This window comes from Zonotrichia albicollis, chromosome 7, assembly GCF_047830755.1.
Source record: "Zonotrichia albicollis isolate bZonAlb1 chromosome 7, bZonAlb1.hap1, whole genome shotgun sequence".
NCBI lineage: Eukaryota > Metazoa > Chordata > Aves > Passeriformes > Passerellidae > Zonotrichia > Zonotrichia albicollis.
The window spans coordinates 37,533,023-37,549,170 of record NC_133825.1 but is presented as its reverse complement, the minus strand read 5'-3'; the positions used below and the strand labels follow the sequence as shown (position 1 = coordinate 37,549,170).

At 40.7% G+C, this 16,148-nt stretch overlaps 1 protein-coding gene across 1 annotated transcript in view; it reads left to right on the top strand.

The window, feature by feature from the left end:
• Positions 1 to 16,148, top strand: part of BTRC (beta-transducin repeat containing E3 ubiquitin protein ligase) — a 120,593-nt gene that overhangs the window by 79,508 nt on the left and 24,937 nt on the right. The window contains 1 exon segment of the mRNA XM_074545118.1: positions 12,170 to 12,401. Within this exon segment, the coding sequence (XP_074401219.1) occupies positions 12,170 to 12,401 (232 nt within the window).

Below are 16,148 nucleotides of genomic sequence, written 5' to 3'. Positions count from 1 at the left end.
CAGATTTTGCTTATGATAAATTGAATACATCAACATCTGACAATTGTAACTATCCAAAAGCCTGTTAAGTGTATAGGAACTCTGATAGAGAGGTTAGAAATACAGAGTCACTTTGGTTGAAAAAGACCTCAGGAGGTCCAGTCTTCTGCTCACAGCAGAATAGTCAATATTGAATTTATAACTCCCAAGTAAGCTCCACTGCCAGGAACCTGCTTCTCCTGGGTTTTGTATCTTCAGAACATCTGCCTACAATCTGAGGTCTCAAACTGCACCAAGAAATAAAGCCAGCAGCTGCTTTGCATAAGAAGGGCTACATTTTGCCCTAGCTGTTGCCTGCCTGTATCTCCTAAGATAGCACCAAGGACCCACATCAAGTTATGTAGCCTTGAAGTAACAAATACACAAAGCCAGCTGCAAGCTGTTTTCCTAAAAGGAAGGGAAAAATATTGCTGCTAATATACAGAAGTGATCACAGATCTGAAAAGTTTCAGTACTTGGTTGCTGTGGGGGAAGCACTGCTGCTGCCTTCCGGCTGCGTGGTCAGCACCACCTCTTACCTGTCTCATTCAGACTTAAGCCGCAGCTCTGTGGAGGTGGGGGGAGAACAGATGGGTTGTGGTGTCAGCCCAAGAGACACCCAGCTGAAGGTCACCAGCCCAACCAACAGATCTGCAACTGCAGAGGTCTTGCTTTCACTTGAGACGTCCTTTCACTGCTGCTGGACAGGTCAGATGTCACACTATAATCCTTTCCTGCCACATGCCGGAGGTGTGGGGAGAGAGAAGTTGTTGCCAGTGCTTTTCTCCAAGTCCTCTTGAGGGGATAAAAGGAATGGGCTTGGATGCCATCTGTACTGCAGAAGGAAGGTCTGTGTGTCAGGATTTGGGTGCAGCAGCAGGACTGTGTACAGAGTTCGGGCCCAAAATGGCAAGGACAGCTGACAGATGGGGCTGAGGGACATCGGCAGGCGATGTTGGGAAGTTTTGGTCAGGTGCTTCTGTCATCGACTCGGGTCTAGTTACTTCTAGTCTTTCTCATTGGACTTGTCAGAGACATAAAAACGTAGCTGTGGATAGCCTAGCACATCCTACTGTATTTCCTCATCTCTGTCACATACAAATATTAAAATCACAAACTTCTAAACCCAGGTGATGTTCTGAAGTCCCCCGGTGGTTACACGTCAGAATTGCTGTGATGACTAAAGAAACTCACCTAAAGCATATCCTCCCTAGGGCACTTACCTTCGGGATGTGTGTTGTTGCCGTGTCTGTATTGATTTTGGAGTGGTAGCTGGGTGTTTCCGTTTGAGACAACTCAACGTGAATTTTTTCATAACACTCGCCTTTTGGTTCTGCTTTGGAAGGCTGTGGAAACAATTAGTACTGCTGCATTTTTTCTAACTGGTGAAGTGAGACCATGCCTTTACTAACGAGTCCATTTTCTTTAGCTTTCACTTGACAGATTTGTTTGCTGACACCTGAGAGGAAGTTTACACTTGTATGGTGTGGTGTCACTTTGTGACATTGCCCTCAACTAGCACCTTTGGTGCTGGGGCTTCGTTCCCAGCATTAAGCAGTGCTTTGTCTTTGTGTGAAGTGTGTTGGGACACATCTGTTTAACTGATAGACCTGTGAAATGGAGTGGCTTGCCTATGGCAGCACAGGAAAGGAGTGGGAGAGTTAGGAATAAAACTCAAAAGACTTGGCTCCCATTTCCCTTTCTCATTTTTACATTTGCTCTGCCAGCTTTCAGTTTATCAAGAATTAATAAGTAATAACCTATGATTGAAAAGGCCTGACACTCTTTCTGTCGTGAGATGTTTCTCTGTCTTCAGCATTGTGTAGAGCTCAGAATTGTTGCACCTTTTTAGCTTTACTTAAGCAGCATTATTCAATATTTAATGTGAAATAGAAACACGTTATTCACAACTGCAGTCAGCTGCATTGGGATGTTCGTCAGCCAAAAGGAGGTGAGGTAGTAGGACTTTTTGATGCCATGAAAATTGAAAATTTTCAACAACTTTTTCATTTATTTTCTTGCTGCATCTCACATTGTACACACAGCTGACATGATAATCCTTCGGCTTGTCCTAAATTACATTTTAAAATAGAGATCAGTTAATTGCAGCAATCTGAATATTTTTAATCAGTTGTAGAGGGAATTTCTAATGACACTTGTTTCTCTTGAATTTCAGACAAACTAGTGGATGTGTTCTTAATTATGCATGTGACAAAAAAGTAAATCAAGTAAAAATTACAAACAACACTACCCAAGACTGCTTTGAGTGAATGAGATAGTTACAGCTTAGCATCTATGGCTCTTCTGTGTGGAGAGTGCTAGAGGGAGCTCTAACCCCTCGATCGAGGAACAGGCTGTCAATGGTGCATCTCAGAGTTTGGGCTGTGGCAGGAAACGTTGACTTTTTTGACATTTTAATTTTATTTTGTAGCAGGAAGTTGCATATGGTTTTTCCAGTCATGAGCCCAGATTGCTCTTCCTAGATGAGAAGATGCAAATAGTATGTTTGTGAGTGTACTATTGTTAGATTTACTACAGCTATTGTGAGCTACCTGAAAATACAGAAAACAAGTGAGAGGTATCAATGAGATGTTTAGCAAATAGAGAGTGCTAAAGTCTAATGATCTTTTCCTTTCACAAAGGAGAAAAAAATCTCACCATAGAAGACCTAATGGTATTTTAAAGAGAATACATTTCAAACTGTTGGAAGTAGAAGCTACTTTACTCAGTATGTAATAGGTTCTTAGATGTTTAGCCAATTATTATAGTAGAAGTTATAGAAAATGTTGGTGGTTGTTAGATAAATTTAGAAATGGGATGCATCAGTGCATGAGGATGGGAGAGATTTCTCACATCATATACTCCACACTGGTAACATTCTTGATATGACATGAAAGTAACTCTCAGAATGGGATGAAAAAAAGAAGAGAAAACTTGGGTTTTATTTGTGGAAAGGAAAATAGGGGAATTGATGCTATTTTCATTGTTTATTAGCAAACACACTAAAAGGAGTAGCAGAACCATGGCTTTGAGTGGAGGAACATTATGTGGAAAATACAATATGTTGAAGGACCAAGTGAAGCTAGCAGATCTGTTTTGCCACAATTTACTGGGGGATTTATATTGTTTATATGCAACATTCCAACCTGGCCACTTTGATTGAGTCTGCTGTAGGGAGAAGAGTAATGGAAAGCTTCCTCCCTCCTTTAGTTTGAGGTATTTTTTTGAAAGATTATTGGCAGCTAAACACTGAGCCAAGGAGGGATCCCTAGTGGAACAGTCTGTGACTTGGGCTTCTGAGTTATGCAATTTGAGTGTCAGCTGATGGGGATAAAGTCTGCTCAGCTGTGGAGCTGCATATGCCTTTCTGAAGTGCTGTTATGGTTAGGCCTGGTCACTTGCTGTAGCAGTGGGTACTGGTTTCTGCCTTTCTTCTGTCATGTGCTTTCCCATATCAGCAGCAATTGGCCTAACCCAACTTAATGCAATTTCTGAATATACAGAATTCATTGTCCTCAGCATGGATTTTTGGGGTCTGTTCCTCAGGTCATTAATCTTTTGCCAGGTATCAGTGAAAGAATGGACCAACACAATCTTAAGATATAATGTCAAAGAAAACCTCAAGGTAGGATGGACCTCTGGACGTCTGCAGTTCAGCTGCCTGTTCAGAAGAGGATTACTTCACAACCAGTCCATTTTGCTTAGAACTTTGTCCACTCATATGTTGAAAGTCTTCCTTTTAATGTCCAGAGCTTTGCTTGCCTTTTGCTGTTGCCCATCTTCCTGTCATAACACACTTCTGGAAAGGTCCTTCATGGGAATCACCCCAGTTTGCCAGGAAGGTAACATTTGTCTGAAAGTTTAGCAGAACAACTCATCTGGAGAAGACAATGCTCGTTAGTGAGAGAAGGTTATTGCATGACCTTGTAGAAGTTATAGGAGGCTACAAGGCAAAATCTCAAGATTTTGGCTGCAGACCACTGACCAACTTTAACTTAGCTCTGTACAAGAATATTTAATGGATTTGTCCACTTGCAGCTGCCTCTGTGGTAGCTGCTAACAGCAGTAGTATTGGTATCAGCCAGTGTGAGTTGCTGAGATGTCCTCTTCTAGATCTGGCTGTATTGGTGGAAAAGAATACCATGCAGCCTTCACCTGGCTGCTGCAAGTTGCTGCCCTCCAGGATCTGTCAGCAAAACTGCAAACCTGCTCTCAGTTAAGATGAGGTGTTTTAGTGTAGACAGTTTAAATAGCAGGTCTCTGCTAACAAGCTTATTTTGACTGAAATAGGTTAGGGAGTGCTCATGTAGCCAACTCCTCCAGCAGATCCAAGGAGTACATTTGCAATGGGAGCAGAGCACATACATGAATCTTGTGCTTCTTCAGAATGCTGCTGGATTTTTGTTTTTTACATCTCTCCAGTATGCCTGGAAATATGTATACTCCTGTAGCTGGGAAATATTATGATACCCAGCATGTATATTCCTGACTTCCAGTTCTGAATCTCTCACATTGCCTTGGCCAGGTAGTTTGGTGTGCTTATGCCCTCTGTTGTTGGTAGCAAAATGCATCTCTAAGAAAAAAACTCATGGAAAATACTACTGAGTAACCCATCTTGGAGGGCTTGTGTTTCATGGTGCTAAGAGTTTTACATAGGCAGAACCAAGTGGTTGGAAAATCTCAGTAGTGTTATTGAGAGCAAATAACAGGTTTTTACAATCATTCTCTCTCCCTTTGTGTTGTTCACAGTAGTGTCAGTCTTCTCTTTTACTTCAGCCATGTTTTGAATCACTTGAGTCCATCTACCTGTTCCTGACTGCCTTTCTCTGTGTTAGGGGAGCACATGAAGTAAGAAGGAAATCAACAGTAACACCCATTAAGAGTGACTTCACTCAGGCAGTAGATCATGCTGGAGTGTTTTAAAACCAGAAGCAACTGTTCCAGAAAACTGTAACTGCTGCTTAGAGCATTGTTTACTTATGCCTCTCCCTGACATAAATGAGTGCTTTGCTGCTTCTGGCCATTACCTGATGACTTCAGTAGACTGGTTCTCCAAGTCATAATGTGAATATTCCTTCCCTCCATTAACAGTAATAACATGTAATGGTCCCAGCAATTCAACTGTGGTTCTGGTAGCTATGCCAAGGAAGAAAGCATTTCCTTTGGTGGTTTCCCCTGGAAGAGATTTGTTGTTACTGGAGTATCTGCTTTGAAATTAGTTATGATCACTTTACAGCTAGGGAAAGGTGTGCTCTGAAATCTGTCCCTTTAAGAGTGATGGTGCCTGCCCTCCCCCCATATGTCTAGATAGGCATTTGGTCAGGGATCATAGTTTGGGAAAGTAACATATGCCAGTGCTGTGCTGATGCAAGCAGATTTCTCATCAGTGCTTGTTATTTGCAAAGACAACTTGGAGATGAGGAGGAGGAGAGGGACTCCCAATTCACATCCATTGCTGGCATCAGAGAAATTTTATTTTGGAGGTTTTTGTCCACACTTAAAATCTAGGTGGGAGACCTATATCGAAGGAAAGTTTACAGTAAGAGCTATGAGATTCCAGACAATTAAACTTTATTAGCCTGTCTGAAACATTAAGTATTAGCTTAAAAGAATAGTTTTTTAATCTCCTCCCTGTTGCTGTTTACTGTGTAGCAGTGTGGGAGGGGAGCATCTTGTCCAGCAAGGTATTATAGCTGCTCTTTGTATAGCCTGTGTGCAAGTGCCCATGGCTCAGTCCTATCTTCCCAGTCCCAAGAGAGACTCCCCACATTCCTCCTTTGGTGCCTGCAGCTTTTCTTAGCCTTGAACAAAATCAGCCTTTTCCCCCTCTTCTGTATCTGAGGTAATATCCTTAGCCAGGTGCCCTCCAGGCTGACACCATATCACAGGTACTTAGATGGTACCTCTGAAAACTATTGCCCTCCCAGGATTTCAGAAAGTGCAGCAGGTTGGGCTGCTGTGTCCAGCGTAATTCCAGTGATCTTTCATCTAGATGTATCCTTTCTTACAAAGCTTTTCTGCAGTGTGATTAGAAACCAGATGTGGACAAGCAGCCTAAAGCTCCAGAGAAGCAAAATTGCTAGTTCCTAGGGTGCTGTTAATTTCAGTATGTGTGTTTGAATTTTCTCTTGAAAATAAACAGTAGAGATGCTGTGGTTTCTTTCATGGTGCTTTCTTTTTGACTCTCAGATGTGATTGATGATCATCTACTTCTGGGTTATGTTCGTTTTTCAGAATGTTTCAGTGAGCTTTGCAGCGTGGAAAGTAATTCACTACTGAGCGAGTAAGTCCATATATGAGCTAAACCCATGGTTAACCTCACAGAGGCTGTTATGTGAGATGGAGGCAGACAGAAATGGGTAGATTCTAAACTGAGCTTTTAAAATAAAAGTAAATGGAGTGAGTTGTTTAATGACCTAGCATTGTAGCCTTGCTGTCAACTCAAACACTGGAAAAGCAGGTTCATCCTGCAAAAGAGAAAAAATGAGGAGCTGGCTGCCCTACTCATGTCTCTCAGGTGCTATGGCTCATGAGATCGTGTTTTTTATGGTGAGACAACCCCCTCACCACCCCCCAATTCTCAAAGCAAAGGAGTTCTTTTACAGAGAGCTGCCAGTGAGGAGCTGCAAAGGAACTTCTTTCCTCTCTGCTTCGCCTTGGCAGTCTGGCAATCAGTTTTGCAGCATTTGGTCATTGCAAGCCTAAAAAAGAAGAAGCCAGCCATAGAAACTGAACCTGTATCCTCTTAATTATGGTGTTACTGCCTTTAGGACATGCAAAAAACACCCTTTGAGCTGTATTCTCATATAATTATCTCTGCCTTTAGCATGGAGGGCTGACATACCTCAGCTCCGTTTCACCATTTTTGTTACATTGCTGTGGTTGCATTGTTGTGGCATCGAGTGCTACTTCATCAAGGGCAGTAGCAAACAGTTCCATTGCCACCCAAGTAACTTTGGGAAATTCAGCTGGGCTGAGGTTCTCTGGCTAAGAACACCTTTTCAGGCATCAAACCAAATCATCCTATGGCCATGCTGGTACTTTTTAATCCCTCTGCTTTTCCCACATGCTTCTAACTTGATACAGAATTCCTGAGCTTTTGCTTCTGGTGAAAAGTTTGGATTCACAGTTGTGCACATTTTTAATGTGGTCAATCTTGAGGAATATTCAGGATATAGAGGCAAGCATAACTTTGCTTCCACTGTGAAGCTCCTGTCTTTCCCCACCTTCCTTGGCCCCTGGACATACACCTCTGTGGTTCCTTTCTTTGTCATTCCTTTGCTTGGGTTTTTTCCCCCAGTGTCTTTTATCTTGTGAGTAAAGTTTGAACAGTACGCAGAAAGTTAACTGCCTGGAGTCTTTTAAATATAAGTAACACGCACCCAGTAATAAGCTGTCGGTTGTTTTTTTGCTGCCTGCAAAGAAACATAAACACAGCGCTCATTTCTGGCAGGTTTTTACTGTCAGAGTTTCTCCTATTATATTTATCTTACAATTTGCCAGGGGGTGAAGTTATTAAGTTTTAGCAGCAGCCATCGATCAAGTTCACAAGTTAACACGATAAAGGCTCTGTGCCGCTCCGATCCGGGAAAATGATGATCCTCACTCGGTAATTAACTAAATGAGAAAGTTAAATCTTACTTGAGAGCTGGGAGAGATGAAAGAGAGGTGTTTGTCAGTTTCTCAGTGGAAATTAGAAGCAGTTTTCTGCAATTCCCTAAGCTGCTGCTCTGTCATATTTTACATAAGCACTGGGAAAACGTCTTGTAATTAGTGCTGTCATGGAGGATTTTTTTTGCTGAAGGATGTTGGAATAATTCATTAGATTATCAAGAAAGGCTTGTGTCCTGAAATGATTAGCACAGTGAAATTTAAACCATTAACGATAACAAGTTTAGAGCTTGCTGCAGTGCAGAGGCACCCGGGGTATGTCTGTGCCTATTTCAATCATTTCTTATAATTAAACATTATGTCCTCTTTTTTCCTCCCCTTCACTAAGACCCATCCAAAATTCCTGTTAAGGTGGCTCTGTCTAGATCAGTGACTTAACCACAACGGGCGGTGCAAGCAATTGGAGGTGAAATGCTGCAGTTGCAGAAAAGCAGTAAAGGACATTTGTCTGTGTCAGAGCCTGTAGTCCCAGTGAGTCCAGGAAAGAGGGAGGAAACCCAGTATGACCTGTCGGTACTGGACTGTGGAAGAGAAGGCCTTTCCTTTTATTATGGAGAAACTGAAATTTGCAGTGGTGGTCTAAGCTCTCTCAGTATTTTCAGAGCTTCAGCGTGAAGATGTCTTGAAGGTTCAGAAGGTACCAAACCTTGCTGGGATCATTTAAACCATTCTTAATATTCTAGGAGGCAGTTTCTCCTTGACTTGAAGAGATGTCGTCTTGCACTGAGTAGCACAAAACCTGAATTCATCTACCCAGTGAAAGGTGCCTGAACAAAGTCCTCTGCAGTGACTAGAGGATGTAATTTTTTTTAAAAATGTATAAAAGTTGTGACCACTCACGTTGGTGGGTAAACACTATTGCTGTACTACAGTCAGGGAAGTTGCTTGGTTTTGGTTTTTTCTGTGTTTTAGGAGACTCCGTGGTCCCCTGTACTGAACAAAACCAAAAGTAACCTTGGTTATCATATATGGGTTACAGCTGTGATTTACCATAGCTGGTTTGTTTTATATGCAAAGCAGGAGATTTATCCAGTCTTTATTTATCTGTGTTGAAATATTGCACCTTCCTACAGTTGCAAGCCATTATTTAGATTAAAGTCCTTTCATATATTAGTCCTCTTCTACTTCACTGGGTATACAAATGTGCTTTGTGTTAAATGTAGCCATTTGGAGAAATGGTCTTGTAATTACGGGCTGCACTGGAGCATGCTACGTGGATCCCTGAGCTAGTACCAACCTGAGGCACTCAGTCCCCTGGGTTTCCTGGCTTATGAGCTCAGCTCAGCATTGTCAGAGGACATCTCTGCCATTCCTGCAGATGAGTCGTGGTGCCCAGAGCCAGCTGGGGCACCCCTCAGCCTTCACACACAGGCCTTTGTGGAAAGGGAGTTGGGAATGCTTCATCTGTTCCAGCTTAGTAGTTTGCTCTGTTATACCCAAATTTCCTCCCAGATGATGAGCTACCAGTGTTTATTCTTCTTTGCCATTTTTGGAAGTGAAGTTTATAGAAAATGTGATTGTGAGCAGTGTATTTGGATGGATATTTACCCTAGCAGTGTGGATGACAAGTGGAACAGGTTTTTCTTTATCAGGTGAGGCCTGATTGTTGTATCAAGAGAGGGAGGAGGCTGTAGATGATTCAATAATACACATGATTGATGATGTTGTTTTGTTGATGCTTTATTTTGTAATAGGCCTTTTTTCTGCCAGTGGATTTTCAGGAATCTTTAAATTAAAATTCTGGAACTTTTGTTCTAAACTGTAGTTTGAGTGATTTGAGAGCCCTATCAGTTTATCTGTCTCTACTCTGCAGAGCTGGTGTGTTCATGGCGTGTCCTGTCCTCTTGGTCCCCTGCTGGCACAAACCATAGGCCTTGCTGGGCACACTCTGGGCTTATGCTCACTCCTTTTGGTGCAAAACCAGAGCAGGCAAGGGTGCAGACTAGGTCTCAAGTGACATTATAAGAATACAGCTGAAGTATGAACCTCAAAAATATGGTGTTCTCATGTCCACTAAATTGGACATAAACACTGTAACATGCTTTTCTTAGCAGAACTACTTTATAAATCTGGAGTTTCACTTCCAGAGCTGTTTAAAGTGCTGGTCAATGGCTTCTTTAATTTACTCATTATTCCTATCCAAGAAGCCTGTGTTCAGGCAGAATGAATTGTTTTGTCCCTTCTAAGCCATCTATTTGCACACACATAAGCCATGACTTGTATTTGCAGATGTTGCAGCTTCTGTTTGATACCACAAACCAATGTTTTAGGTGTAATGGGGAGTTGAAAGCTGCTGGGAGAAGGATGTTCAGAAGGCAAGGAAAGGCCAGAACATGGTGCCACCCTGTGCAAGGAGCTGCCCCTTCATTGGCTTTGCACATGAGCTGTGTGCTCCACCCAGGCTCAGCATGTTAGGCAGACTTCAGAGTCCTTCAAATTAAAAGTCACTTGAATAGGTTTTTAATAAATGCTTTGTAGAGACAACCTGTTTTTGTAAGATGCACAGCAGACAAAATGAAAAATTAAATGAGATCAAACTTGTGGGTGACAATGTCTCCCCACTGTCTTAAGCCAGTATTTTTACTGGGATGCCTGTATTGCAGGCAGTTTAACTGCAGCAAAAATTACCAGAATCCCTTAACACAGGTGTTCAGTCCACTCCACAGGTAATCATCTTTTGCCAGGCCCTTAACTACTGTGGACTTTGCTAGAAAAGCTCCAGTCTTTCACACACAGGACTTGATGCCCACAGTCCCTTTAGTGATTTCTCTTGGCCCAAGAGAGAGTTTTTCTTTCCTGCTGCCCAGTACTGGCTCTATGACTTGTTTGCAGTCGTACTGTCCACGTGAGGATTGAATGAAATCATAACTCGCTGTCCTTGTCTTGCATGATCTTGCTGGACACAGCCACACGCAGCCACAGCCACACATTTGCAGGGAGGAGTGGGGATAAACCTGAAAACATTGAGCTGCAGAATGGAGCACTCCTGATGTGATCACCATGCTCTGTGTTCTGAAAGAAGCTTAAGTCAAACTGCAATCCAGAAATAGAAAAGAGCTGCTTGTTAAAAATCACAGCTCTTTCCTGTCTTTTTATACCAAAGGAAGATCCAGCTGTCTAGAAATGTTGAAAATAGTATTTAGGTGCATTATCTCTAAGAAAATGAAATTTATATGGTGATCAGTTAAGTAGATTGTCAGATTTTCAAATTTTGGTGTTCCAAAGTCAGGATTCCTGTTGGAATTGGGAGGTATTGAAGTTCAGGAGTTATTTATTCCTGAGAAATGAGAAACTTCTGCATTCCAAATCTACTACTGGTGACTAAATTTTGTGGTGTCTAAATAGCCTGCTGTTTTGGCACTTGCTAAAAAGAGGCTTTTTTGTTGTTTTTCCTTTTCCTGTTAAATCAATTAATTGTTGCATTTCTTTTAGTTCATTAGATATCTTTGCAGAGAGATTTAAGGATTCATTTTTTTCCCTTAAATTTAATAAGGGCCTCTGGCAAGGTCAATGCTTGGAATTATCATAGAAAAAAAATAAGGCATCCCTACCTCAGTATTTTAAGTGTTCTTAGATCTGTAAGTTATTTTTAATTATTTGATAATTAATTAAGAAGCTCTGTGTGTATTTTGACAATAAAAATGCTGTAATGATATTGACTGTTATTATAATGTGGTCTGGTGTTAAACTGTTGCAATGAAAAAGAGAAAATCACATGTTTTCAGCAGGAAATAGAAACTATTTGACCAGCATAAGAAAAATAATTTCCCAGCAAATGGTTAATCTTACTTTGACAAAGGATACCCTTGCAATGCAAAATGCAGACTTTTCTTCCAGTTAAATAATTTAGAAAGCAGAATTTATATCTTACTATCAAGTAGTAAATTGAAATGTCAATGTTTTGCTTTGTCCCTGAAACTCTTCTTTGAGCTGACTTCTTCTGACAAGATATTAACAGTGCTCAGAAAGTTGAAAATATTTTATTCTGTGAAAGAAGTATTTACCAAATGTCAGGGTGCATTTTAGCTGGCTTTGCTCTCGAGGTGTAATTCAATTTTTTCATCCCTTTCATGCATTCCCTATGAATTTTAGCAGCAATCCATTCTTCAGAAGAAAAAAAAAAAACGGAGTACAAATGCAATTTGCTGTAGGTGCATTGAAGTAACTGGTATATGTACATTAGAAATCCAAATGCATTTTACTGTCTACGTGTTAAATAAAGTTGTGTTTATGTTAAAGTGTTGCTGAAGGTTTCCCGTGTGACCAGAGTCCTTTGTGTGCAGCTCTGGCACGAGGCAGGGCATTGTCCTGCAGGCTGCACTCAGGCTGATGGCAGCAGTCGGGATCTGTGGTCTGACAGCTTTCGTGTGTCAGAGTGCTTTTTGCCTTCTGTTGTCTGCCCCCAAAAAGAAATTGTACAACTGCTTGTGTTTCTTCTCATATGTGTTATTTGGGTTGTTCCTCTCCTTCCTGTTTACAGACAAAACTTGCCAATGGCACTTCCAGTATGATTGTGCCCAAGCAAAGAAAACTGTCTGCAAGCTATGAGAAGGAGAAGGAGCTCTGCGTCAAGTACTTTGAACAATGGTCTGAGTCTGACCAGGTGGAGTTTGTGGAGCACCTCATCTCCCAGATGTGTCACTACCAGCACGGACACATAAACTCATACCTCAAACCCATGTTACAGCGGGACTTCATCACTGCACTGCCAGGTACTTCTGCAGCCAGAGGGAGCTTGCTCCTTGTTTATCAAAAAACTGTTCTGTTCCACCCTGCCCTGCTGGAGAGGTCTCTTGTAGGGTCAGTTTGCAAAGCAGATAATAGCTTTTGAATAAAAAGTCCTATACCAGTATGAAATTTCATAATATTTTAATTTGTGTTCCTACTGTATGTCAAGGCATGATCTAACACCATCATGGTTTGTCTAGGAGTAACTGCTAGCTAATCTCTGTATTGCATGGGTAGTTATCCCAAGCCACAGGGCAGGTAGTTGTGCTCTTAATGCCCACAACAATGCATGAATAACAAAATTTTTTAAATTAAAACTACTACTCTTTCTGGTTGCTCAGCTGAGGTTTTCCCTTTTCTTATTTAGATATTTGTCTCTCTTTCCTACTGAAATAACTTCCTGAAGCCATTGTTTTGATTATGTGTTTATTGCTAATAGAAAATGGAGGGCATAAGAGCAAGAGATGGAAGTGTTCTGCTTTTAACACCTTTGTAGTGCTTTTCATTGAAAATATTATCCCAGCTATTCTCAGATGTGGCATTGGGCAGATCTCACAGAATGCACACATAAAGTAGTGTACATGCAGTTTTATATCCCCCTTGTCTTATAGATTGGAAAACTAAGGTGGTAAAAGATCAGATATATACAGCAATAGAATTTCAGAACCAGACATAAATTCCTGGCTCTTTAGGTCATATTTTTTCAGACCATTAGGTCATACCTCTGTAGATAGATAAATAGTTAGATTCTTAATAGATCAGCATTCCCATGCCAGATGTCCTTAGTTTGAGAGGGACCTCTTGAGAGCAAGAAGTGGTACAGGTGTTGTCTCTAAACAGCCAGTTGAAGTGAGCTGTTTCTTGCCAAAAGCCTGTGGATACCTTTATAGAAGTGCTGAACTTTTGGCAATTTGATCAATCTAATCACTTGATCGTTCTTCAGAAGGGAGTTCTCAACATGAAATATAAATTCTAGCCTTAAAAGATGGAAAAAAAGCATGTTTAACTGTGAATTGTATAAAGCATAAAGGCACTGCAGGAGTTTTGCTAGGAAGTTAAATAGGTAGACTCATTGGATTTTAAGCTCATTGTGCCCAGTAATCAAATGGCTGTTGTAGCATTAAAAAAAAAAAATCTTAGTTATGCTAAGTACCTGCTTTATTTTAGTTTTTAGTAGTCCAGTGGCAATAATCTTCTTGTACTTGGAGCAGCATTATAACTTGTGGAAGTATACATGTAGGTGCTTACACAATTTTTCCAGGTCTTTCTCCAGGGAACCCCATGAAAGCACCCCATGAAATCAACACATCTCACTGCTCTTGGTTAATTTCTTCCTACAGGGCTTTTTCTGAGAATTTTGGGCAGGTGCTATAAATACTTGTAGAGACATTCCAAATTTCCTAGCCATACCATGTTTGTTACTGGTCTATTCCCAGTTGCCCAGGAAGCAGCTGATTTTAGTCTGTCAGAATGCAGAATAAATAGGAATCAAGCAGTTAATATGTGAGTATTTTAATAGTTGGGGGAAATGTGTATGTAAATAATGTACGTGCATCAATTTGCATATTTACAAAGTGCAAGTGTCCTAGTGAATATCACTCTGAGGGAGAAAATTAAAGGCAAGGAATTGCACTGGTGCAGACTCTGCAGTCTGTGCAGGATGTCCTGAGTATAAGCAGGTTCAAGTGAAGGGAATGGAAGGGAAGAAGGTAAGAAACTGCCTAGGAAAAGATGATGAGCACAAAATTCTAAATTAAGTCAAATAATGAAAAAAAACCCCTAAACTCTGAAAGTATTTTTTAGCTTTCTGAAATTCTCAAGTGTTCAGTATTCTGATTTCATTTTTACTACTTCATTCTCTCTCCTGCTCTCCCCCTTGAGTGAATAAAACAATAAAGCTACTTCAAAATCATGAGGCATCTTATCTCTGTCCTCCTAGCACAGTCCCAAGGAATGACCAGAATTAAAGGTAATTTCAGATCATGGGTATGTGTTACTAATATAGAGTAAAGTTGGGTCAGGTTATTTTCCCAGTGCTTTGAACAGAATTAAGATTGTTTGAAAAATACAGCTTAACTGTGTACTTAACAAAGTTAGTTCAGTTTCTGAAAAAATAAGGCTTCTGCTTAGCATTTTCAAGCTATTTAACATTTTTTATGAGGAAAGTAATTTTGATAAGGATTTCATGTGTGAAATAGCTGAAACATTCTTGTTGGTTCAGAGGGTTGAAGGGCTAATCGTGTTTCACATCCATTTAACAAAATCTTCTGTGACAGAGTTTTCCCTTTTTAAGGAAGCAATGCTTTGTTAGATACATGCCTCAGTGAGTTGTGCTGTTCCTAAGAAACAAAATAATAAAATTGAGTTTGCAACCAGGCCAGAATAGCTCTGCCCATCCACTTGTCATAAATGTGAGGAGGTGAGGCCAAACCATTAGTATCCTTTAGCTGTGAAGGGTCTAGTATCAATGGCAAAGGATGACTTAAGGACATGGCAGTAGTTACAGCACCTTATTGCAGCCAAGATCTAAAGTGCAACTCCTGATGAAATAGAAAAGGCACATGGGTGGAGATTACTGTGCCCATGTGTTGCAGTGTAGCCCTGCTTCCTAAAACCACCAGTTGTTCCCCATATATAAAATTAATTCATCTGGTGATGCTGCTGACTTAAAGCCACCTATAAAGATTCTATGGAGGCAGGCATTAGTAAGTGTCCTGGTGGGTCTGTAAATGTCTGTGAGCCTGCTGGAAGCAGCACAGACTGGGAAATCTGCCATTTCCACACAAAGCTTCAGGAACTGGGCAACAGGATGTCCATGTCTACCCTGCCAGTTGTGGAATTCCTGCAAATTCCTGTTCATGTTCACTAAACCATTATCTTCCTCTTTCCACAATTTGCTGTGAAGTCAATCTAAATTTACAAACACTTCTGGTTTTTAATAGTGGTTGTACATGTCTCTTCAGATTAAATACATAATAAAGGCTGATGATGCTTTTATTTTGCAGGTTGACATCTAATTTTGCATCTCTAAAGATAAGAAATGTCAGACCTCTTTCTCCACTCTCTGGTTGTGCCTGGTATCACTCACATGCTTTTTCTACATAAAGATTGAAGCATAAAATGCTGAGCAGAATATCTGGCCCGACGTGTATTCTAAGTTTAGTATATTTAAAAGCAGCAGGAGGAGCATGCTGAATTGTCTCATTTTCATGCAGTGGGAGATACTTTTGAGATCTTTTTGTTAAGGAAAAAAAGGTTGGGCCATTTTTGTGTCATGAACTCTAATCAAAGTCAGCTGGTTGCACCCAGTTTGGGTTTGCAAAAGTCCAGACATGTGACTGCAAAAATATACTTTCTGCTTTTTCTTACCCTCTCACAAGCAGGGCCTGATCTTTTAGGCTGTTGTTTTAAAAGCAAGAAAACATGTATTTAACTTTGTCCCAAATGTGAACCAGAAGGAAGATGCATGTAATACCAATCTGCAATGCTTCATTTTTGCTTGGATGGAACATTATGCCTGAGGGATGATGTGGTCTAAACTTTCCCAAAGCGTATGAAATTTAACCTGTGAAGTGAGATAATCTCTTGGTGGTGTGTCTCACTTGTGAACTAAACAGCCTTCAAGAGAAGCTGTATTTACACAGCTTCTCATTTAAAAGGCATCTTAGTTTTCCTGAAGTCTTGATTGTGGTTAAATTTGAGTTGGTAAGGGCACATTTTGACTGACTACA